Genomic DNA, 23,630 nt, shown 5'->3' with positions numbered 1-23,630 from the left:
TACTACCTCAGTCCAAAATGGTAAAAACAAAACTGAGGAGATAAAGCGAAGGATAGTTTACCCATTAGTATCTGAATATCTAGGCAGTGTGTGAGAGAATTATTATTTAATGCAATATAGTAGATGTCTACATTTCTATTAAATAATTTAATAAACCAGCCTTCCCTTTACAAATTTATAACATAAAACCCCTATAACAGTTCTAACACTTCTGCACATTTGTGCTAATCCATCTTTGAAAACAGTTTTTTTTATTGCCAGTATAATGTGCCCATAATTTGTAGTGACTCAAAAGGTTCACTGCATACATTTTTTATTTTTATATTTATAACTCTGCCATATGTTTATGAATATTGCATCCTTGCATGTTAATTTTATTCTGAGATAAGTGCCTTATACACACCCCTGGTGCCAATCACGGGGCATTCAGAAACGCAGATTGATGCTTACACAATATGTATGGCCTTGAATGAGACAAAATTTAATATAGCAATTAATATACATTTATATATATATATATATTTATATATACATATATACATACATACACATACACACACGGCTTGTTTATTACTATATTGAGATTTATGTCCCTTTAAATACCTCTCATAAGCAATCTGCATTGAAGGACTGTCCAACCACAACTTATGATGATGTAAAAATGAAATAAATATGCAGGAGCAGGACGAAAAAATGACAAAGTTATATTTTGCTTTAAAAAAAAAAAAAAAAAAGCAATGAACAGCAACATAAGACATATAAGTTAAGCACCATAATTAAGGTAGGGCAACATATTAACATGATTTAGGCCACATCCAGAAAGTTTGCTTTTATTTACAAATAAAAATATTTAAATTAAGTGAGAAGAGCATGTTTGTTACAGTACATATGAAGTAAAAAAATCTATATACACAGAAATGTATCTCAGTCAGCTTTGTCAGCTGAAACTGGTCAGCTCTTCAATACCCCTTCTAGAAAATCTCTCTCAAGCATCTCCTCGATTTTTTGTCTCGCTTTGCTGGAGAACAGTTTCTGGTTTTCCAGTTTGCTGTCCTTGTTGGGAAAAGAGTTTGGATAAAGAATTGGGCTCCCTGAGTCTCCAACACATCTGCTTGTTACCTTGCTATTGAAGACTTGGCTAAGTACATTAAAAAAAGGCAGAAGCTGCTCCATGCTGCGGATGGTGGAGATGGTTAGCAACAGATTGCCCGGGTCCCAGTCTAATGTTTTCCCTGAGATGTCTTCTTCTGGGTTTTTCTGTATAAAAAGGGAGAATAGGAACATCGCTAAAGCACAGAAATAGAGTGGTTGGAGAAAAAACATAATTTATGCTTACCTGATAAATTCCTTTCTTCTGTAGTGTGATCAGTCCACGGGTCATCATTACTTCTGGGATATTACTCCTCCCCAACAGGAAGTGCAAGAGGATTCACCCAGCAGAGCTGCATATAGCTCCTCCCCTCTACGTCACTCCCAGTCATTCGACCAAGGACCAACGAGAAAGGAAAAGCCAAGGGTGAAGTGGTGACTGGAGTATAAATTAAAAAATATTTACCTGCCTTAAAAACAGGGCGGGCCGTGGACTGATCACACTACAGAAGAAAGGAATTTATCAGGTAAGCATAAATTATGTTTTCTTCTGTTAAGTGTGATCAGTCCACGGGTCATCATTACTTCTGGGATACCAATACCAAAGCAAAAGTACACGGATGACGGGAGGGATAGGCAGGCTCTTTATACAGAAGGAACCACTGCCTGAAGAACCTTTTCTCCCAAAAATAGCCTCCGATGAAGCAAAAGTGTCAAATTTGTAAAATTTGGAAAAAGTATGAAGCGAAGACCAAGTTGCAGCCTTGCAAATCTGTTCAACAGAGGCCTCATTCTTGAAGGCCCAAGTGGAAGCCACAGCTCTAGTAGAATGAGCTGTAATTCTTTCAGGAGGCTGCTGTCCAGCAGTCTCATAAGCTAAACGAATTATGCTACGAAGCCAAAAAGAAAGAGAGGTAGCGGAAGCTTTTTGACCTCTCCTCTGCCCAGAGTAAATGACAAACAGAGAAGACGTTTGTCAAAATTCCTTAGTTGCCTGTAAGTAAAATTTTAGAGCACGGACTACATCCAGGTTGTGCAGTAGACGTTCCTTCTTTGAAGAAGGATTTGGGCATAAAGAAGGAACAACAATCTCTTGATTGATATTCCTGTTAGTAACTACCTTAGGTAAGAACCCAGGTTTAGTACGCAGGACTACCTTATCCGAATGAAAAATCAAATAAGGAGAATCACAATGTAAGGCTGATAATTCAGAGACTCTTCGAGCCGAGGAAATAGCCATTAAAAATAGAACTTTCCAAGATAACAACTTTATATCAATGGAATGAAGGGGTTCAAACGGAACGCCCTGTAAAACATTAAGAACAAGGTTTAAACTCCATGGTGGAGCAACAGTTTTAAACACAGGCTTAATTCTGGCCAAAGCCTGACAAAAAGCCTGGACGTCAGGAACTTCTGACAGACGTTTGTGTAACAGAATGGACAGAGCTGAGATCTGTCCCTTTAATGAACTAGCAGATAAACCCTTTTCTAAACCTTCTTGTAGAAAAGACAATATCCTAGGAATCCTAACCTTACTCCAAGAGTAACCTTTGGATTCACACCAATATAGGTATTTACGCCATATCTTATGGTAAATCTTTCTGGTAACAGGTTTCCTAGCCTGTATTAAGGTATCAATAACTGACTCAGAAAATCCACGTCTTGATAAAATCAAGCGTTCAATTTCCAAGCAGTCAGCTTCAGAGAAGTTAGATTTTGATGTTTGAAGGGACCCTGTATCAGAAGGTCCTGTTTCAGAGGTAGAGACCAAGGTGGACAGGATGACATGTCCACCAGGTCTGCATACCAAGTCCTGCGTGGCCACGCAGGTGCTATTAGAATCACTGATGCTCTCTCTTGTTTGATTCTGGCAATCAATCGAGGAAGCAACGGGAAGGGTGGAAACACGTAAGCCATCCTGAAGTCCCAAGGTGCTGTCAGAGCATCTATCAGGACTGCTCCTGGATCCCTGGATCTGGACCCGTAACGAGGAAGCTTGGCGTTCTGTCGAGACGCCATGAGATCTATCTCTGGTTTGCCCCAACGTCGAAGTATTTGGGCAAAGACCTCCGGATGAAGTTCCCACTCCCCCGGATGAAAAGTCTGACGACTTAAGAAATCCGCCTCCCAGTTCTCCACTCCCGGGATGTGGATTGCTGACAGGTGGCAAGAGTGAGACTCTGCCCAGCGAATTATCTTTGATACTTCCATCATAGCTAGGGAGCTTCTTGTCCCTCCCTGATGGTTGATGTAAGCTACAGTCGTGATGTTGTCCGACTGAAACCTGATGAACCCCCGAGTTGTCAACTGGGGCCAAGCCAGGAGGGCATTGAGAACTGCTCTCAATTCCAGAATGTTTATTGGCAGGAGACTCTCCTCCTGACTCCATTGTCCCTGAGCCTTCAGAGAAATCCAGACGGCACCCCAACCTAGAAGGCTGGCGTCTGTTGTTACAATTGTCCAGTCTGGTCTGCTGAATGGCATCCCCCTGGACAGATGTGGCCGAGAAAGCCACCATAGAAGAGAATTTCTGGTCTCTTGATCCAGATTCAGAGAAGGGGATAAGTCTGAGTAATCCCCATTCCACTGACTTAGCATGCACAGTTGCAGTGGTCTGAGGTGTAAGCGTGCAAAGGGTACTATGTCCATTGCCGCTACCATTAAGCCGATTACCTCCATGCATTGAGCCACTGACGGGTGTTGAATGGAATGAAGGGTGCGGCAAGCACTTTGAAGTCTTGTTAGCCTGTCCTCTGTCAGGTAAATCTTCATTTCTACAGAATCTATAAGAGTCCCCAGGAAGGGAACTCTTGTGAGTGGAACGAGTGAACTTTTCTTTTCGTTCACCTTCCATCCATGTGACCTTAGAAATGCCAGCACTAACTCTGTATGAGACTTGGCAGTTTGAAAGCTTGAAGCTTGTATCAGAATGTCGTCTAGGTATGGAGCTACCGAGATTCCCCGCGGTCTTAGTACCGCCAGAAGAGCACCCAGAACCTTTGTGAAGATTCTTGGAGCTGTAGCCAATCCGAATGGAAGAGCCACAAACTGGTAATGCCTGTCTAGGAAGGCAAACCTTAGGTACCGATAATGATCTTTGTGAATCGGTATGTGAAGGTAAGCATCTTTTAAATCTACAGTGGTCATGTACTGACCCTCTTGGATCATAGGTAAAATTGTCCGAATAGTCTCCATCTTGAACGATGGAACTCTTAGGAATTTGTTTAGGATCTTTAAGTCCAGGATTGGTCTGAAAGTTCCCTCTTTTTTGGGAACCACAAACAGATTTGAGTAAAACCCCTGTCCCTGTTCCGATCGTGGAACTGGATGGATTACTCCCATTAACAAGAGCTCTTGTACGCAGCGTAGAAACGCCTCTTTCTTTGTCTGGATTGTTGACAATCTTGACAGATGAAATCTCTCTCTTGGAGGAGAGTATTTGAAGTCCAGAAGGTATCCCTGAGATATTATCTCTAGCGCCCAGGGATCCTGAACATCTCTTGCCCAAGCCTGGGCGAAGAGAGAAAGTCTGCCCCCCACTAGATCCGATCCCGGATCGGGGGCCCTCAATTCATGCTGTTTTAGGGGCAGCAGCAGGTTTCCTAGTCTGCTTGCCCTTGTTCCAGGACTGGTTAGGTTTCCAGCCTTGTCTGTAGCGAGCAACAGCTCCTTCCTGTTTTGGTGCAGAGGAAGTTGATGCTGCTCCTGCTTTGAAATTACGAAAGGAACGAAAATTAGACTGTCTAGTCTTGGCTCAGAAAACTGACTCAGAAAATCCACGTCTTGATAAAATCAAGCGTTCAATTTCCAAGCAGTCAGCTTCAGAGAAGTTAGATTTTGATGTTTGAAGGGACCCTGTATCAGAAGGTCCTGTTTCAGAGGTAGAGACCAAGGTGGACAGGATGACATGTCCACCAGGTCTGCATACCAAGTCCTGCGTGGCCACGCAGGTGCTATTAGAATCACTGATGCTCTCTCTTGTTTGATTCTGGCAATCAATCGAGGAAGCAACGGGAAGGGTGGAAACACGTAAGCCATCCTGAAGTCCCAAGGTGCTGTCAGAGCATCTATCAGGACTGCTCCTGGATCCCTGGATCTGGACCCGTAACGAGGAAGCTTGGCGTTCTGTCGAGACGCCATGAGATCTATCTCTGGTTTGCCCCAACGTCGAAGTATTTGGGCAAAGACCTCCGGATGAAGTTCCCACTCCCCCGGATGAAAAGTCTGACGACTTAAGAAATCCGCCTCCCAGTTCTCCACTCCCGGGATGTGGATTGCTGACAGGTGGCAAGAGTGAGACTCTGCCCAGCGAATTATCTTTGATACTTCCATCATAGCTAGGGAGCTTCTTGTCCCTCCCTGATGGTTGATGTAAGCTACAGTCGTGATGTTGTCCGACTGAAACCTGATGAACCCCCGAGTTGTCAACTGGGGCCAAGCCAGGAGGGCATTGAGAACTGCTCTCAATTCCAGAATGTTTATTGGCAGGAGACTCTCCTCCTGACTCCATTGTCCCTGAGCCTTCAGAGAAATCCAGACGGCACCCCAACCTAGAAGGCTGGCGTCTGTTGTTACAATTGTCCAGTTTGGTCTGCTGAATGGCATCCCCCTGGACAGATGTGGCCGAGAAAGCCACCATAGAAGAGAATTTCTGGTCTCTTGATCCAGATTCAGAGAAGGGGATAAGTCTGAGTAATCCCCATTCCACTGACTTAGCATGCACAGTTGCAGTGGTCTGAGGTGTAAGCGTGCAAAGGGTACTATGTCCATTGCCGCTACCATTAAGCCGATTACCTCCATGCATTGAGCCACTGACGGGTGTTGAATGGAATGAAGGGTGCGGCAAGCACTTTGAAGTCTTGTTAGCCTGTCCTCTGTCAGGTAAATCTTCATTTCTACAGAATCTATAAGAGTCCCCAGGAAGGGAACTCTTGTGAGTGGAACGAGTGAACTTTTCTTTTCGTTCACCTTCCATCCATGTGACCTTAGAAATGCCAGCACTAACTCTGTATGAGACTTGGCAGTTTGAAAGCTTGAAGCTTGTATCAGAATGTCGTCTAGGTATGGAGCTACCGAGATTCCCCGCGGTCTTAGTACCGCCAGAAGAGCACCCAGAACCTTTGTGAAGATTCTTGGAGCTGTAGCCAATCCGAATGGAAGAGCCACAAACTGGTAATGCCTGTCTAGGAAGGCAAACCTTAGGTACCGATAATGATCTTTGTGAATCGGTATGTGAAGGTAAGCATCTTTTAAATCTACAGTGGTCATGTACTGACCCTCTTGGATCATAGGTAAAATTGTCCGAATAGTCTCCATCTTGAACGATGGAACTCTTAGGAATTTGTTTAGGATCTTTAAGTCCAGGATTGGTCTGAAAGTTCCCTCTTTTTTGGGAACCACAAACAGATTTGAGTAAAACCCCTGTCCCTGTTCCGATCGTGGAACTGGATGGATTACTCCCATTAACAAGAGCTCTTGTACGCAGCGTAGAAACGCCTCTTTCTTTGTCTGGATTGTTGACAATCTTGACAGATGAAATCTCTCTCTTGGAGGAGAGTATTTGAAGTCCAGAAGGTATCCCTGAGATATTATCTCTAGCGCCCAGGGATCCTGAACATCTCTTGCCCAAGCCTGGGCGAAGAGAGAAAGTCTGCCCCCCACTAGATCCGATCCCGGATCGGGGGCCCTCAATTCATGCTGTTTTAGGGGCAGCAGCAGGTTTCCTAGTCTGCTTGCCCTTGTTCCAGGACTGGTTAGGTTTCCAGCCTTGTCTGTAGCGAGCAACAGCTCCTTCCTGTTTTGGTGCAGAGGAAGTTGATGCTGCTCCTGCTTTGAAATTACGAAAGGAACGAAAATTAGACTGTCTAGTCTTGGCTTTGGCTTTGTCCTGAGGCAGGGCATGGCCTTTACCTCCTGTAATGTCAGCGATAATCTCTTTCAACCCGGGCCCGAATAAGGTCTGCCCTTTGAAAGGTATATTAAGCAATTTAGACTTAGAAGTAACATCAGCTGACCAGGATTTTAGCCACAGCGCCCTGCGTGCCTGAATGGCGAATCCTGAATTCTTCGCCGTAAGTTTAGTAAGATGTACTACGGCCTCCGAAATGAATGAATTAGCTAGTTTAAGGACTCTAAGCCTGTCCGTAATGTCGTCCAGAGTAGCTGAACCAATGTTCTCTTCCAGAGACTCAATCCAGAATGCCGCTGCAGCCGTGATCGGCGCAATGCATGCAAGGGGTTGCAATATAAAACCTTGTTGAACAAACATTTTCTTAAGGTAACCCTCTAACTTTTTATCCATTGGATCTGAAAAAGCACAGCTATCCTCCACCGGGATAGTGGTACGCTTAGCTAAGGTAGAAACTGCTCCCTCCACCTTAGGGACCGTTTGCCATAAGTCCCTTGTGGTGGCGTCTATTGGAAACATTTTTCTAAATATCGGAGGGGGTGAGAACGGCACACCGGGTCTATCCCACTCCTTAGTAACAATTTCAGTAAGTCTCTTAGGTATAGGAAAAACCTCAGTACTCGTCGGTACCGCAAAATATTTATCCAACCTACACATTTTCTCTGGTATTGCAACTGTGTTACAATCATTCAGAGCCGCTAACACCTCCCCTAGTAATACACGGAGGTTTTCCAGTTTAAATTTAAAATTTGAAATATCTGAATCCAGTCTGTTTGGATCAGAACCGTCACCCACAGAATGAAGTTCTCCGTCCTCATGTTCTGCCACCTGTGACGCAGTGTCTGACATGGCCCTAATATTATCAGCGCACTCTGTTCTCACCCCAGAGTGATCACGCTTACCTCTTAGTTCTGGTAATTTAGCCAAAACCTCAGTCATAACAGTAGCCATATCCTGTAATGTGATTTGTAATGGCCGCCCAGATGTACTCGGCGCTACAATATCACGCACCTCCCTCTGAGCGGGAGATGTAGGTACTGACACGTGAGGCGAGTTAGTCGGCATAACTCTCCCCTCGTTTGGTGAAATGTGTTCAATTTGTACAGATTGACTTATTTAAAGTAGCATCAATACAGTTAGTACATAAATTTCTATTGGGCTCCACTTTGGCATTGCAACAAATGACACAGGTATCATCCTCTGAATCAGACATGTTTAACACACTAGCAAATAAACTTGCAACTTGGAAATACAATTCAATTAGAATAATATTAAAACGTACTGTGCCTTTAAGAAGCACAGAAGATCTATGACAGTTGAAAATTAATAAATTGAAACAGTTATAGCCTCAATCCTTGTAAACAACACAACTTTAGCAAAGGTTTAATCCCATTAGCAAAGATAACAAATTCTGAAAGCAGGAAACAAATTACAGAATAAACGTTTTTTATCTCAGTCAAACTATAATTCTCACAGCTCTGCTGAGAGAAATTACCTCCCTCAAAATAAGTTTTGAAGACCCCTGAGCTCTGTAGAGATGAACCGGATCATGCAGGGAATACAATGAGTTGCTGACTGAAATATTTGATGCATAGTAAAAGCGCCAAAAAACGGCCCCTCCCCCTCACACACAGCAGTGAGGGAGAACAGAAACTGTCAGAAAACAGATTAAGCAACTGCCAAGTGGAAAAATAGTGCCCAAACATTTATTCACACAGTACCTCAGCAAATGAAAACGATTTTACATTCCAGCAAAAACGTTAAATATAATCTCTAGTTATTAAACAGCTTTATGTCTTTCTTACAGTGTAATTCTAGTGAAGTACCATTCCCCAGAATACTGAAGTGTAAAGTATACATACATGACATTATATCGGTATGGCAGGATTTTCTCATCAATTCCATTGTCAGAAAATAAAAACTGCTACATACCTCTATGCAGATTCATCTGCCCGCTGTCCCCTGATCTGAAGTTTACCTCACTCCTCAGATGGCCGAGAACAGCAATATGATCTTAACTACTCCGGCTAAAATCATAGCAAAACTCTGGTAGATTCTTCTTCAAACTCTGCCAGAGAGGTAATAACACACTCCGGTGCTATTTTAAAATAACAAACTTTTGATTGAAGATATAAAACTAAGTATAATCACCATAGTCCTCTCACACATCCTATCTAGTCGTTGGGTGCAAGAGAATGACTGGGAGTGACGTAGAGGGGAGGAGCTATATGCAGCTCTGCTGGGTGAATCCTCTTGCACTTCCTGTTGGGGAGGAGTAATATCCCAGAAGTAATGATGACCCGTGGACTGATCACACTTAACAGAAGAAAGTACTTAATGGGTTAGAAAACACCAAACTGTTCTTGCATGATTCAGACAGAGAATACCATTTTAAAAATGTTTCAAATTTACTTCTATTATCAAATTTGCATAGTTCTCATGTTATTCTTTGTTGAAGAGATATCTACATAGGTAGCGTGCATATGCCTGAAGCACTACATGACAGGAAATAGTGCTGCCATCTAGTGCTCTTGCTAATGTATAACATTGTAGCAAAAATTGCTGCAGACACGTGCACACTCCTGAACTTACCTTTCTGCTTTTCAACAATAGAAGTAAATTGCAAAGTTGATTAAACTTGTAGGCTCTATCTGAATAATGAGATTCACATAAATAACATATGCAGGAAAAAGTAAAAGCAAGTACCTTTGCTCTCTTCCTCAGTAGCTTTGCTAGCCGTACCACATAGGGCTTAAATTCCCTCTGATGTGTCCCTTGCCTTCGAACCTCCAATCCAGAATCATCTGATGCTTCTGGTATAAATGCCCAACGATACCTAGCAAAACAACTATATCAGGCTATAGGAAATGTAATGAAATCAAGAACAATGTGAAATTGAGAACCAGCTTGCATACTTCTTAGGAAAGAAATTGTATGTTTTCTTCTTTTATGTGGTCTATACAAACTGGATTTTATATAGAAGAGAGACATGCCAGTGCCAATACTGTAGCTTATATAGAAGAGAGAGAGACACGCCAGTGCCAATACTGTAGCTTATATAGAAGAAAGAGAGAGACGCCAGTGCCAATACTGTAGCTTATATAGAAGAGAGAGAGACATGCCAGTGCCAATACTGTAGCTTATATAGAAGAGAGAGACATGCCAGTGCCAATACTGTAGCTTATATAGAAGAGAGACGCCAGTGCCAATACTGTAGCTTATATAGAAGAGAGATGCCAGTGCCAATACTGTAGCTTATATAGAAGAGAGACGCCAGTGCCAATACTGTAGCTTATATAGAAGAGAGACGCCAGTGCCAATACTGTAGCTTATATAGAAGAGAGATGCCAGTGCCAATACTGTAGCTTATATAGAAGAGAGACGCCAGTGCCAATACTGTAGCTTATATAGAAGAGAGAGAGACATGCCAGTGCCAATACTGTAGCTTATATAGAAGAGAGAGAGACATGCCAGTGCCAATACTGTAGCTTATATAGGAGAGAGAGACACGCCAGTGCCAATACTGTAGCTTATATAGAAGAGAGAGAGAGACGCCAGTGCCAATACTGTAGCTTATATAGAAGAGAGAGAGACATGCCAGTGCCAATACTGTAGCTTATATAGAAGAGAGAGACATGCCAGTGCCAATACTGTAGCTTATATAGAAGAGAGAGAGACATGCCAGTGCCAATACTGTAGCTTATATAGAAGAGAGAGAGACGCCAGTGCCAATACTGTAGCTTATATAGAAGAGAGAGAGACATGCCAATGCCAATACTGTAGCTTATATAGAAGAGAGAGAGACACGCCAGTGCCAATACTGTAGCTTATATAGAAGAGAGAGAGAGACGCCAGTGCCAATACTGTAGCTTATATAGAAGAGAGAGAGACATGCCAGTGCCAATACTGTAGCTTATATAGAAGAGAGAGACATGCCAGTGCCAATACTGTAGCTTATATAGAAGAGAGAGAGACATGCCAGTGCCAATACTGTAGCTTATATAGAAGAGAGAGACATGCCAGTGCCAATACTGTAGCTTATATAGAAGAGAGAGAGACATGCCAGTGCCAATACTGTAGCTTATATAGAAGAGAGAGAGACGCCAGTGCCAATACTGTAGCTTATATAGAAGAGAGAGAGACATGCCAGTGCCAATACTGTAGCTTATATAGAAGAGAGAGAGACGCCAGTGCCAATACTGTAGCTTATATAGAAGAGAGAGAGACGCCAGTGCCAATACTGTAGCTTATATAGAAGAGAGAGAGACGCCAGTGCCAATACTGTAGCTTATATAGAAGAGAGAGAGGCCAGTGCCAGTACTGTAGCTTATATAGAAGAGAGAGACGTGCCAGTGCCAATACTGTAGCTTATATAGAGGAGAGACATGCCAGTGCCAATACTGTAGCTTATATAGAAGAGAGAGACATGCCAGTGCCAATACTGTAGCTTATATAGAAGAGAGACGCCAGTGCCAATACTGTAGCTTATATAGAAGAGAGACGCCAGTGCCAATACTGTAGCTTATATAGAAGAGAGACGCCAGTGCCAATACTGTAGCTTATATAGAAGAGAGACGCCAGTGCCAATACTGTAGCTTATATAGAAGAGAGACATGCCAGTGCCAATACTGTAGCTTATATAGAAGAGAGACATGCCAGTGCCAATAATGTAGCTTATATAGAAGAGAGACCCCAGTGCCAATACTGTAGCTTATATAGAAGAGAGAGAGACGCCAGTGCCAATACTGTATCTTATATAGAAGAGAGAGAGACGCCAGTGCCAATACTGTAGCTTATATAGAAGAGAGAGAGACGCCAGTGCCAATACTGTAGTTTATATAGAAGAGAGAGAGACATGCCAGGGCCAATACTGTAGCTTATATAGAAGAGAGAGAGACGCCAGTGCCAATACTGTAGCTTATATAGAAGAGAGACATGCCAGTGCCAATACTGTAGCTTATATAGAAGAGAGAGAGAGACGCCAGTGCCAATACTGTAGCTTATATAGAAGAGAGAGAGAGACGCCAGTGCCAATACTGTAGCTTATATAGAAGAGAGAGAGACATGCCAGTGCCAATACTGTAGCTTATATAGAAGAGAGAGACATGCCAGTGCCAATACTGTAGCTTATATAGAAGAGAGAGAGACATGCCAGTGCCAATACTGTAGCTTATATAGAAGAGAGAGACATGCCAGTGCCAATACTGTAGCTTATATAGAAGAGAGAGAGACGTGCCAGTGCCAATACTGTAGCTTATATAGAAGAGAGAGAGACATGCCAGTGCCAATACTGTAGCTTATATAGAAGAGAGAGAGACATGCCAGTGCCAATACTGTAGCTTATATAGAAGAGAGAGAGAGACGCCAGTGCCAATACTGTAGCTTATATAGAAGAGAGAGAGACATGCCAGTGCCAATACTGTAGCTTATATAGAAGAGAGAGACATGCCAGTGCCAATACTGTAGCTTATATAGAAGAGAGAGAGACATGCCAGTGCCAATACTGTAGCTTATATAGAAGAGAGAGAGACGTGCCAGTGCTAATACTGTAGCTTATATAGAAGAGAGAGAGACGTGCCAGTGCCAATACTGTAGCTTATATAGAAGAGAGAGAGACATGCCAGTGCCAATACTGTAGCTTATATAGAAGAGAGAGAGACGTGCCAGTGCCAATACTGTAGCTTATATAGAAGAGAGAGAGACATGCCAGTGCCAATACTGTAGCTTATATAGAAGAGAGAGAGACATGCCAGTGCCAATACTGTAGCTTATATAGAAGAGAGAGAGACGCAAGTGCCAATACTGTAGCTTATATAGAAGAGAGAGAGACGCAAGTGCCAATACTGTAGCTTATATAGAAGAGAGAGAGACGTGCCAGTGCCAATACTGTAGCTTATATAGAAGAGAGAGAGACGCAAGTGCCAATACTGTAGCTTATATAGAAGAGAGAGAGACGTGCCAGTGCCAATACTGTAGCTTATATAGAAGAGAGAGAGACGCAAGTGCCAATACTGTAGCTTATATAGAAGAGAGAGAGACGTGCCAGTGCCAATACTGTAGCTTATATAGAAGAGAGAGAGACATGCCAGTGCCAATACTGTAGCTTATATAGAAGAGAGAGAGACATGCCAGTGCCAATACTGTAGCTTATATAGAAGAGAGAGAGACGCAAGTGCCAATACTGTAGCTTATATAGAAGAGAGAGAGACGTGCCAGTGCCAATACTGTAGCTTATATAGAAGAGAGAGAGAGACGCCAGTGCTAGTACTGTAGCTTATATAGAAGAGAGAGACGCCAGTGCTAATACTGTAGCTTATATAGAAGAGAGAGAGACGCCAGTGCCAATACTGTAGCTTATATAGAAGAGAGAGAGACATGCCAGTGCCAATACTGTAGTTTATATAGAAGAGAGAGTGCCAATACTGTAGCTTATATAGAAGAGAGAGATGCCAGTGCCAATACTGTAGCTTATATAGAAGAGAGAGAGACATGCCAGTGCCAATACTGTAGTTTATATAGAAGAGAGAGTGCCAATACTGTAGCTTATATAGAAGAGAGAGACGCCAGTGCCAATACTGTAGCTTATATAGAAGAGAGAGAGACGCCAGTGCCAATACTGTAGCTTATATAGAAGAGAGAGAGACGCCAGTGCCAATACTGTAGCTTATATAGAAGAGAGAGACATGCCAGTGCCAATACTGTAGTTTATATAGAAGAGAGAGTGCCAATACTGTAGCTTATATAGAAGAGAGAGACGCCAGTGCCAATACTGTAGCTTATATAGAAGAGAGAGAGACGCCAGTGCCAGTACTGTAGCTTATATAGAAGAGAGAGAGACGCCAGTGCCAATACTGTAGCTTATATAGAAGAGAGAGACATGCCAGTGCCAATACTGTAGCTTATATAGAAGAGAGAGACGCCAGTGCCAATACTGTAGCTTATATAGAAGAGAGAGAGACGCCAGTGCCAATACTGTAGCTTATATAGAAGAGAGAGAGACGCCAGTGCCAATACTGTAGCTTATATAGAAGAGAGAGAGACGCCAGTGCCAATACTGTAGCTTATATAGAAGAGAGAGACGCCAGTGCCAATACTGTAGCTTATATAGAAGAGAGAGAGACGCCAGTGCCAATACTGTAGCTTATATAGAAGAGAGAGACGCCAGTGCCAATACTGTAGCTTATATAGAAGAGAGAGACATGCCAGTGCCAATACTGTAGCTTATATAGAAGAGAGACGCCAGTGCCAATACTGTAGCTTATATAGAAGAGAGAGAGACGCCAGTGCCAATACTGTAGCTTATATAGAAGAGAGACGCCAGTGCCAATACTGTAGCTTATATAGAAGAGAGAGAGACGTGCCAGTGCCAATACTGTAGCTTATATAGAAGAGAGAGAGACGTCAGTGCCAATACTGTAGCTTATATAGAAGAGAGAGAGACGCCAGTGCCAATACTGTAGCTTATATAGAAGAGAGAGAGACGCCAGTGCCAATACTGTAGCTTATATAGAAGAGAGAGAGACGTGCCAGTGCCAATACTGTAGCTTATATAGAAGAGAGAGAGACATGCCAGTGCCAATACTGTAGCTTATATAGAAGAGAGAGAGACATGCCAGTGCCAATACTGTAGCTTATATAGAAGAGAGACATGCCAGTGCCAATACTGTAGCTTATATAGAAGAGAGAGACATGCCAGTGCCAATACTGTAGCTTATATAGAAGAGAGAGAGACACGCCAGTGCCAATACTGTAGCTTATATAGAAGAGAGACATGCCAGTGCCAATACTGTAGCTTATATAGAAGAGAGAGAGACGCCAGTGCCAATACTGTAGCTTATATAGAAGAGAGAGACATGCCAGTGCCAATACTGTAGCTTATATAGAAGAGAGAGACATGCCAGTGCCAATACTGTAGCTTATATAGAAGAGAGAGAGACGTGCCAGTGCCAATACTGTAGCTTATATAGAAGAGAGAGAGACATGCCAGTGCTAATACTGTAGCTTATATAGAAGAGAGAGACGCCAGTGCCAATACTGTAGCTTATATAGAAGAGAGAGAGAGAGACGCCAGTGCCAATACTGTAGCTTATATAGAAGAGAGAGACGCCAGTGCCAATACTGTAGCTTATATAGAAGAGAGAGAGACATGCCAGTGCCAATACTGTAGTTTATATAGAAGAGAGAGACATGCCAGTGCCAATACTGTAGCTTATATAGAAGAGAGAGAGACGCCAGTGCCAATACTGTAGCTTATATAGAAGAGAGAGAGATGCCAGTGCCAATACTGTAGCTTATATAGAAGAGAGAGACGCCAGTGCCAATACTGTAGTTTATATAGAAGAGAGAGACATGCCAGTGCCAATACTGTAGCTTATATAGAAGAGAGACGCCAGTGCCAATACTGTAGCTTATATAGAAGAGAGAGACGCCAGTGCCAATACTGTAGCTTATATAGAAGAGAGAGAGAGACGCCAGTGCCAATACTGTAGCTTATATAGAAGAGAGAGAGAGACGCCAGTGCCAATACTGTAGCTTATATAGAAGAGAGAGAGAGACGCCAGTGCCAATACTGTAGCTTATATAGAAGAGAGAGAGACGCCAGTGCCAGTACTGTAGCTTATATAGAAGAGAGAGAGACGCCAGTGCCAATACTGTAGCTTATATAGAAGAGAGAGACGCCAGTGCCAATACTGTAGCTTATATAGAAGAGAGAGACACGCCAGTGCCAATACTGTAGCTTATATAGAAGAGAGAGACGCCAGTGCCAGTACTGTAGCTTATATAGAAGAGAGAGAGACATGCCAGTGCCAATACTGTAGCTTATATAGAAGAGAGAGACGCCAGTGCCAATACTGTAGCATATATAGAAGAGAGAGAGACATGCTAGTGCCAATACTGTAGCTTATATAGAAGAGAGAGACGCCAGTGCCAATACTGTAGCTTATATAGAAGAGAGAGAGACGCCAGTGCTAATACTGTAGCTTATATAGAAGAGAGAGACGCCAGTGCCAATACTGTAGTTTATATAGAAGAGAGAGACATGCCAGTGCCAATACTGTAGCTTATATAGAAGAGAGAGAGACGCTAGTGCCAATACTGTAGCTTATATAGAAGAGAGAGACGCCAGTGCCAATACTGTAGCTTATATAGAAGAGAGAGAGACGCTAGTGCCAATACTGTAGCTTATATAGAAGAGAGAGACGCCAGTGCCAATACTGTAGCTTATATAGAAGAGAGAGAGACGCTAGTGCCAATACTGTAGCTTATATAGAAGAGAGAGACGCCAGTGCCAATACTGTAGCTTATATAGAAGAGAGAGAGACGCCAGTGCCAATACTGTAGCTTATATAGAAGAGAGAGAGACATGCCAGTGCCAATACTGTAGCTTATATAGAAGAGAGAGAGACACCAGTGCCAATACTGTAGCTTAAATAGAAGAGAGAGAGACGCCAGTGCCAGTACTGTAGCTTATATAGAAGAGAGAGAGACGCCAGTGCCAATACTGTAGCTTATATAGAAGAGAGAGACGCCAGTGCCAATACTGTAGCTTATATAGAAGAGAGAGAGAGAGACATGCCAGTGCCAATACTGTAGCTTATATAGAAGAGAGAGAGACGTGCCAGTGCCAATACTGTAGCTTATATAGAAGAGAGAGAGACGCCAGTGCCAGTACTGTAGCTTATATAGAAGAGAGAGAGACGCCAGTGCCAATACTGTAGCTTATATAGAAGAGAGAGAGACGTGCCAGTGCCAATACTGTAGCTTATATAGAAGAGAGAGAGACGTGCCAGTGCCAATACTGTAGCTTATATAGAAGAGAGAGAGAGACGCCAGTGCCAATACTGTAGCTTATATAGAAGAGAGAGACATGCCAGTGCCAATACTGTAGCTTATATAGAAGAGAGACATGCCAGTGCCAATACTGTAGCTTATATAGAAGAGAGAGAGACGCCAGTGCCAATACTGTAGCTTATATAGAAGAGAGAGAGACGCCAGTGCCAATACTGTAGCTTATATAGAAGAGAGAGAGACGTGCCAGTGCCAATACTGTAGCTTATATAGAATAGAGAGAGACGCCAGTGCCAATACTGTAGCTGATATAGAAGAGAGAGAGACGTGCCAGTGCCAATACTGTAGCTTATATAGAAGAGAGAGAGAGACGCCAGTGCCAATACTGTAGCTTATATAGAAGAGAGAGACATGCCAGTGCCAATACTGTAGCTTATATAGAAGAGAGAGAGACGCCAGTGCCAATACTGTAGCTTATATAGAAGAGAGAGAGACGTGCCAGTGCCAGTACTGTAGCTTATATAGAAGAGAGAGAGACATGCCAGTGCCAGTACTGTAGCTTATATAGAAGAGAGAGAGACGCCAGTGCCAATACTGTAGCTTATATAGAAGAGAGACGCCAGTGCCAATACTGTAGCTTATATAGAAGAGAGAGAGAGACATGCCAGTGCCAATACTGTAGCTTATATAGAAGAGAGAGAGACGCCAGTGCCAATACTGTAGCTTATATAGAAGAGAGAGAGACGTGCCAGTGCCAATACTGTAGCTTATATAGAAGAGAGAGAGACGTGCCAGTGCCAATACTGTAGCTTATATAGAAGAGAGAGAGACGCCAGTGCCAATACTGTAGCTTATATAGAAGAGAGAGAGACGCCAGTGCCAATACTGTAGCTTATATAGAAGAGAGACGTGCCAGTGCCAATACTGTAGCTTATATAGAAGAGAGAGAGACGTCAGTGCCAATACTGTAGCTTATATAGAAGAGAGAGAGACGCCAGTGCCAATACTGTAGCTTATATAGAAGAGAGAGAGACGCCAGTGCCAATACTGTAGCTTATATAGAAGAGAGAGAGACGTGCCAGTGCCAATACTGTAGCTTATATAGAAGAGAGAGAGACATGCCAGTGCCAATACTGTAGCTTATATAGAAGAGAGACATGCCAGTGCCAATACTGTAGCTTATATAGAAGAGAGAGAGACACGCCAGTGCCAATACTGTAGCTTATATAGAAGAGAGAGAGACACGCCAGTGCCAATACTGTAGCTTATATAGAAGAGAGAGAGACATGCCAGTGCCAATACTGTAGCTTATATAGAAGAGAGACATGCCAGTGCCAATACTGTAGCTTATATAGAAGAGAGAGACATGCCAGTGCCAATACTGTAGCTTATATAGAAGAGAGAGAGACGTGCCAGTGCCAATACTGTAGCTTATATAGAAGAGAGAGAGACGTGCCAGTGCTAATACTGTAGCTTATATAGAAGAGAGAGACGCCAGTGCCAATACTGTAGCTTATATAGAAGAGAGAGAGAGAGACGCCAGTGCCAATACTGTAGCTTATATAGAAGAGAGAGACGCCAGTGCCAATACTGTAGCTTATATAGAAGAGAGAGAGACATGCCAGTGCCAATACTGTAGTTTATATAGAAGAGAGAGACATGCCAGTGCCAATACTGTAGCTTATATAGAAGAGAGAGAGACGCCAGTGCCAATACTGTAGCTTATATAGAAGAGAGAGAGATGCCAGTGCCAATACTGTAGCTTATATAGAAGAGAGAGACATGCCAGTGCCAATACTGTAGCTTATATAGAAGAGAGAGAGACATGCTAGTGCCAATACTGTAGCTTATATAGAAGAGAGAGACGCCAGTGCCAATACTGTAGTTTATATAGAAGAGAGAGACATGCCAGTGCCAATACTGTAGCTTATATAGAAGAGAGACGCCAGTGCCAATACTGTAGCTTATATAGAAGAGAGAGACGCCAGTGCCAATACTGTAGCTTATATAGAAGAGAGAGAGAGACGCCAGTGCCAATACTGTAGCTTATATAGAAGAGAGAGAGAGACGCCAGTGCCAATACTGTAGCTTATATAGAAGAGAGAGAGAGACGCCAGTGCCAATACTGTAGCTTATATAGAAGAGAGAGAGACGCCAGTGCCAGTACTGTAGCTTATATAGAAGAGAGAGAGACGCCAGTGCCAATACTGTAGCTTATATAGAAGAGAGAGACGCCAGTGCCAATACTGTAGCTTATATAGAAGAGAGAGACACGCCAGTGCCAATACTGTAGCTTATATAGAAGAGAGAGACACCAGTGCCAGTACTGTAGCTTATATAGAAGAGAGAGACACCAGTGCCAGTACTGTAGCTTATATAGAAGAGAGAGAGACATGCCAGTGCCAATACTGTAGCTTATATAGAAGAGAGAGACGCCAGTGCCAATACTGTAGCATATATAGACGAGAGAGAGACATGCTAGTGCCAATACTGTAGCTTATATAGAAGAGAGAGAGACGTGCCAGTGCCAATACTGTAGCTTATATAGAAGAGAGAGAGACGCCAGTGCCAATACTGTAGCTTATATAGAAGAGAGAGACATGCCAGTGCCAATACTGTAGCTTATATAGAAGAGAGAGAGACATGCCAGTGCCAATACTGTAGCTTATATAGAAGAGAGAGAGACGCCAGTGCCAATACTGTAGCTTATATAGAAGAGAGAGAGAGACGCCAGTGCCAATACTGTAGCTTATATAGAAGAGAGAGAGACATGCCAGTGCCAATACTGTAGCTTATATAGAAGAGAGACATGCCAGTGCCAATACTGTAGCTTATATAGAAGAGAGAGACGCCAGTGCCAATACTGTAGCTTATATAGAAGAGAGAGAGACATGCCAGTGCCAATACTGTAGCTTATATAGAAGAGAGAGAGACATGCCAGTGCCAATACTGTAGCTTATATAGAAGAGAGAGAGACGTGCCAGTGCCAATACTGTAGCTTATATAGAAGAGAGAGAGACGCCAGTGCCAATACTGTAGCTTATATAGAAGAGAGAGAGACATGCCAGTGCCAATACTGTAGCTTATATAGAAGAGAGAGAGACGTGCCAGTGCCAATACTGTAGCTTATATAGAAGAGAGAGACGCCAGTGCCAATACTGTAGCTTATATAGAAGAGAGAGAGACGCCAGTGCCAATACTGTAGCTTATATAGAAGAGAGAGAGACGTGCCAGTGCCAGTACTGTAGCTTATATAGAAGAGAGAGAGACACGCCAGTGCCAATACTGTAGCTTATATAGAAGAGAGAGAGAGACGCCAATGCCAATACTGCAGCAGCATCTGTGCCTGGGCGCTAAATGTGCATTATCATTGATATCACAGAAACTCAGGGCATACGTAGGAGGAGAATGTGAGCACAAATTTATCGCAAAAATGCTTCTAGTCAGATTTAAAATGCACTGCTTGATCAACTGTATTTCCTCCTACTGGTCAACATGATTGACATTGAGCTTAAAGGGACAGTATACTATAAGATTGTTTTTCCCTTAATTTGTTTCCAATTACTTTTTTTTACCAGCTGCGGAGTACAAAATGTATGAGATTTGCTTTTTTTAAGGTTTGTTTGTGTATATGAATTAGCTGATTTTGTGCTTTGAAGCCACAACTTAATAAAATGGGTTGAGATTGTAGGTTTAATCAGATCTCATTACTTTATCACATTGTGTAAATATACCTGCTTACTTATCTTAGCATTTTATTACCTTATCTCTTTATAGTCTCTATAGCCCACTGGGAGTGTAATTTCTTGAGGCCAAAAACTTTCAGGATGGGTGGGGATACCACAGGATAAATAAACTAATTAAAATACCAATATAAAGTTAATGGAAATACTTGTAAACAATTTAATACACAAAAACAGGTAAAGTGGATCATTGGGAACAAATTAAAGCAGAGACATTTTTTGAGAAAACTGTCCCTTTAATGTAACAACTAGATGAGAGTTGGGCTTCCCAGGCTGACAGAATTCTGCCAACACTATGGGTTGTCTCAGTCATTTACATTGATAATATTAATGATAACTTACTTGTATAGCGCAGCAGGTTTAAAAGCTACTGCAAACAGAGCATATTGGCGCCTTTAAATTTCATGTTACTGTTCATTATAATCATTTGACCCCAGTAACAGTGTTAAACCTGCCTCTCTCCCTGCACATTACAGCTCTATTACTTATAGCTAAGACACTTCACCAAAGAACACAATAAGGATAGCTTGTTCGGCTTTCTCTATGTCCCATGCTACAATTATCCAACTCATTTATTTAATACTAGTCCTAAAGCCCGTTCACACGGGCCATTTTTTGCAGTACAGCGGTCCCACCCCTTACTCTCTCTCTCCCCCTCTCTTTTGTGCTCTCTCCCCCTCTCTTTTGCGCTCTCTCTTGCTCCACCTCTTTTTTGCTCTCTCCTCCCTCTCTTTTGCTCTCTCTCCCCCCCCTTTTGCTTTCTCTCCCCCTCTCTTGTGCGCTCTCTCTCCCCCTCTCTTTTGCGCTCTCTCTCCCCCTCTCTTTTGCGCTCTCTCTTCCCCTCTCTTTTGCGCGCTCTCTCTCCCCCTCTCTTTTGCGCGCTCTCTCTCTCCCCCTCTCTTTTGCGCTCTCTCTCTCCCCCTCTCTTTTGCGCTCTCTCTCTCTCCCCCTCTCTTTTGCGCTCTCTCTCTCTCCCCCTCTCTTTTGCGCTCTCTCTCTCTCCCCCTCTCTTTTGCGCTCTCTCTCTCTCCCCCTCTCTTTTGCGCTCTCTCTCTCTCCCCCTCTCTTTTGCGCTCTTTCTCCCCCTCTCTTTTGCGCTCTCTTTCTCCCCCTCTCTCTTTTGCGCTCTCTCCCCCTCTCTTTTGCGCTCTCTCCCCCTCTCTTTTGCGCTCTCTCCCCCTCTCTCTGCCCCTCTCTTTTGCCCTGTCTCTCTCTTTTTTTTTTGCTCTCTCTACATCCCTCTCTTTTGCTCTCTCTCCATCCCTCTCTTTTGTTCTCTCTCCATCCCTCTCTTTTGCTCTCTCTCTCTCCCCCTCTCTTTTGCTCTGTCTCTCTCCATCACTCTCATTTGCTCTTTCTCTCCATCCCTCTCTTTTGCTCTTTCTCTCCCCCCTCTCTTTTGCTCTGTCTCTCTCCCCTTTCTTTTGCTCTCTCTCTCCCCCTCTCTTTTGCTCTCTCTCCCCCCTTCTCTTTTGCTCTCTCTCCCCCCTCTCTTTCTCTCTTCTCTCTATTTTGCTCTTTCCCCTCTATTTTGCTCTCTCCCCCCTGTCTTCTGCACTTTCTCCCCTCTCTTCTGCTCTTCCCCCTCTCTTTAGCGCTCTCTCTCCCCCCTCTCTTTTGCTCTTCCCCCTCTCTTTAGCGCTCTCTCTCCCCCCTCTCTCTTTTGCTCTGTCTCTCTCCTTTTTTTTGCTCTCTCCATCCCTCTCTTTTGCTCTCTCTCCATCACTCTCTTTTGCTCTCTCTCTTCCCCCTCTCTTTTGCTCTGTCTCTCTCCCCTCTCTTTCTCTCTCTTCCCTCTATTTTGCTCTTTCCCCTGTATTTTGCTCTCTCCCCCTCTCTTCTGCTCTTCCCCCTTGCTCCAACTCTCTTTTGCTCTCTCTCCCCTCTCTTTTGCGTTCTCTCTCTCTTTTGCGCTCTCTCTCCCCCTCTCTTTTGCTCTCTCTCTCTCCCCCTCTCTTTTGCACTCTCTCTCTCCCCCCTCTCTTTTGCTCTCTCTCTCCCCCTTTTTTTGCTCTCTCTCTCCCCCTCTCTTTGCTCTCTCTCTCCCTCTCTTTTGCGCTCTCTCTCCTCCTCTCTTTTGCGCTCTCTCTCCCCCTCTCTTTTGCGCTCTCTCTCCCCCTCTCTTTTGCGCTCTCTCTCCCCCCTCTCTTTTGCGCTCTCTCTCCATCCCTCTCTTTTGCACTCTCTCTATCCCCCCTCTCTCTTCATCCCTCTCTTTTGCTCTCTCTCTCCCCCTCTCTATTGCTCTCGCCCCCTCTCTTTTTCTCTCTCTTCCCTCTATTTTGCTCTTTCCCCTCTATTTTGCTCTCCCCCCCCTCTTCTGCACTGTCCCCTCTCTTCTGCTCTTTCCTATCTTTTTGTCTCTCCCCCTCTTTCTATTTCTCTCCCCTCTCTAGCGCCGACGGCGCCCGCCCACGCCCCGCCCACGTTCCGGCCCGGCCACGCCAATTTTCGCTGCAAACAGCATGTCAGGTAAGGCCAGGTGTGTTTGTCCTCGATCTGTCTCTACTGCGCATGACAGCTTCGGACAAACACACTTGGCCTTTTATATTATAGGATGTTTATTTAGTAAATGGACCTCAATAGAAAGCTGTTATGCAGAATTTTCATATGCACCAGCTTGGATTCAGACATGGCTACATACCCCATGGCTTCGGGATGCACTCCGCATTTAACAAACCAAGAAGCAAATAGAACAGCAAAAGATGCAGGGCACAGGAAGATCAGGAAATCCATGAGTGAACAAGAGCAGGAAATAGAAAAAAGGAAAACTGGACCTTCTCCATATACTCTTGCTGAACAACTGATGATAATGGACCAATGTCCTACATGTCTTATATGGAGAAATATACAGTAAGTTGATTATTTTAGCTATGGCTGCTTTAATAGTCCTAATAAGGGTTCTCTCATTGTGAAATAAACGTGTACTAATCAATTCAGAGTATAAACATAGTAATACTTCTCAGAGGTGTTTCAGGTTCCACCAACAATAACAACTTTAAAACAGAAAAGAATGCTCACAAATAAGGGTGAAAAAACACTTTGCTTAAAACACATAGATAAAATCTAAAAAAGAAATGTGGTCACTAGGTTTAGTGCAC

General features: G+C 43.3%; 1 protein-coding gene across 2 annotated transcripts in view; it reads right to left on the bottom strand.

Annotated features, from left to right (window-relative positions):
- Window positions 1-688: 688 nt before the first annotated feature.
- DOP1A (DOP1 leucine zipper like protein A) overlaps window positions 689-23,630 on the bottom strand; it is a 176,311-nt gene continuing 153,369 nt past the window's right edge. For both annotated transcript variants that reach the window (XM_053710480.1, XM_053710479.1), the window contains 2 exons: window positions 9,704-9,833; window positions 689-1,257 (listed from right to left, as the gene is read on the bottom strand). In XM_053710480.1, coding sequence (XP_053566455.1) covers window positions 952-1,257; window positions 9,704-9,833 — 436 coding nt within the window. In that variant the 3' untranslated portion in view covers window positions 689-951. The remainder of the gene's footprint in view (window positions 1,258-9,703; window positions 9,834-23,630) is intronic.

This window comes from Bombina bombina, chromosome 4, assembly GCF_027579735.1.
Source record: "Bombina bombina isolate aBomBom1 chromosome 4, aBomBom1.pri, whole genome shotgun sequence".
Taxonomy (NCBI): domain Eukaryota; kingdom Metazoa; phylum Chordata; class Amphibia; order Anura; family Bombinatoridae; genus Bombina; species Bombina bombina.
Note: the sequence above shows the minus strand (reverse complement) of the source record. Positions and strands in the feature narration are given on the sequence as shown.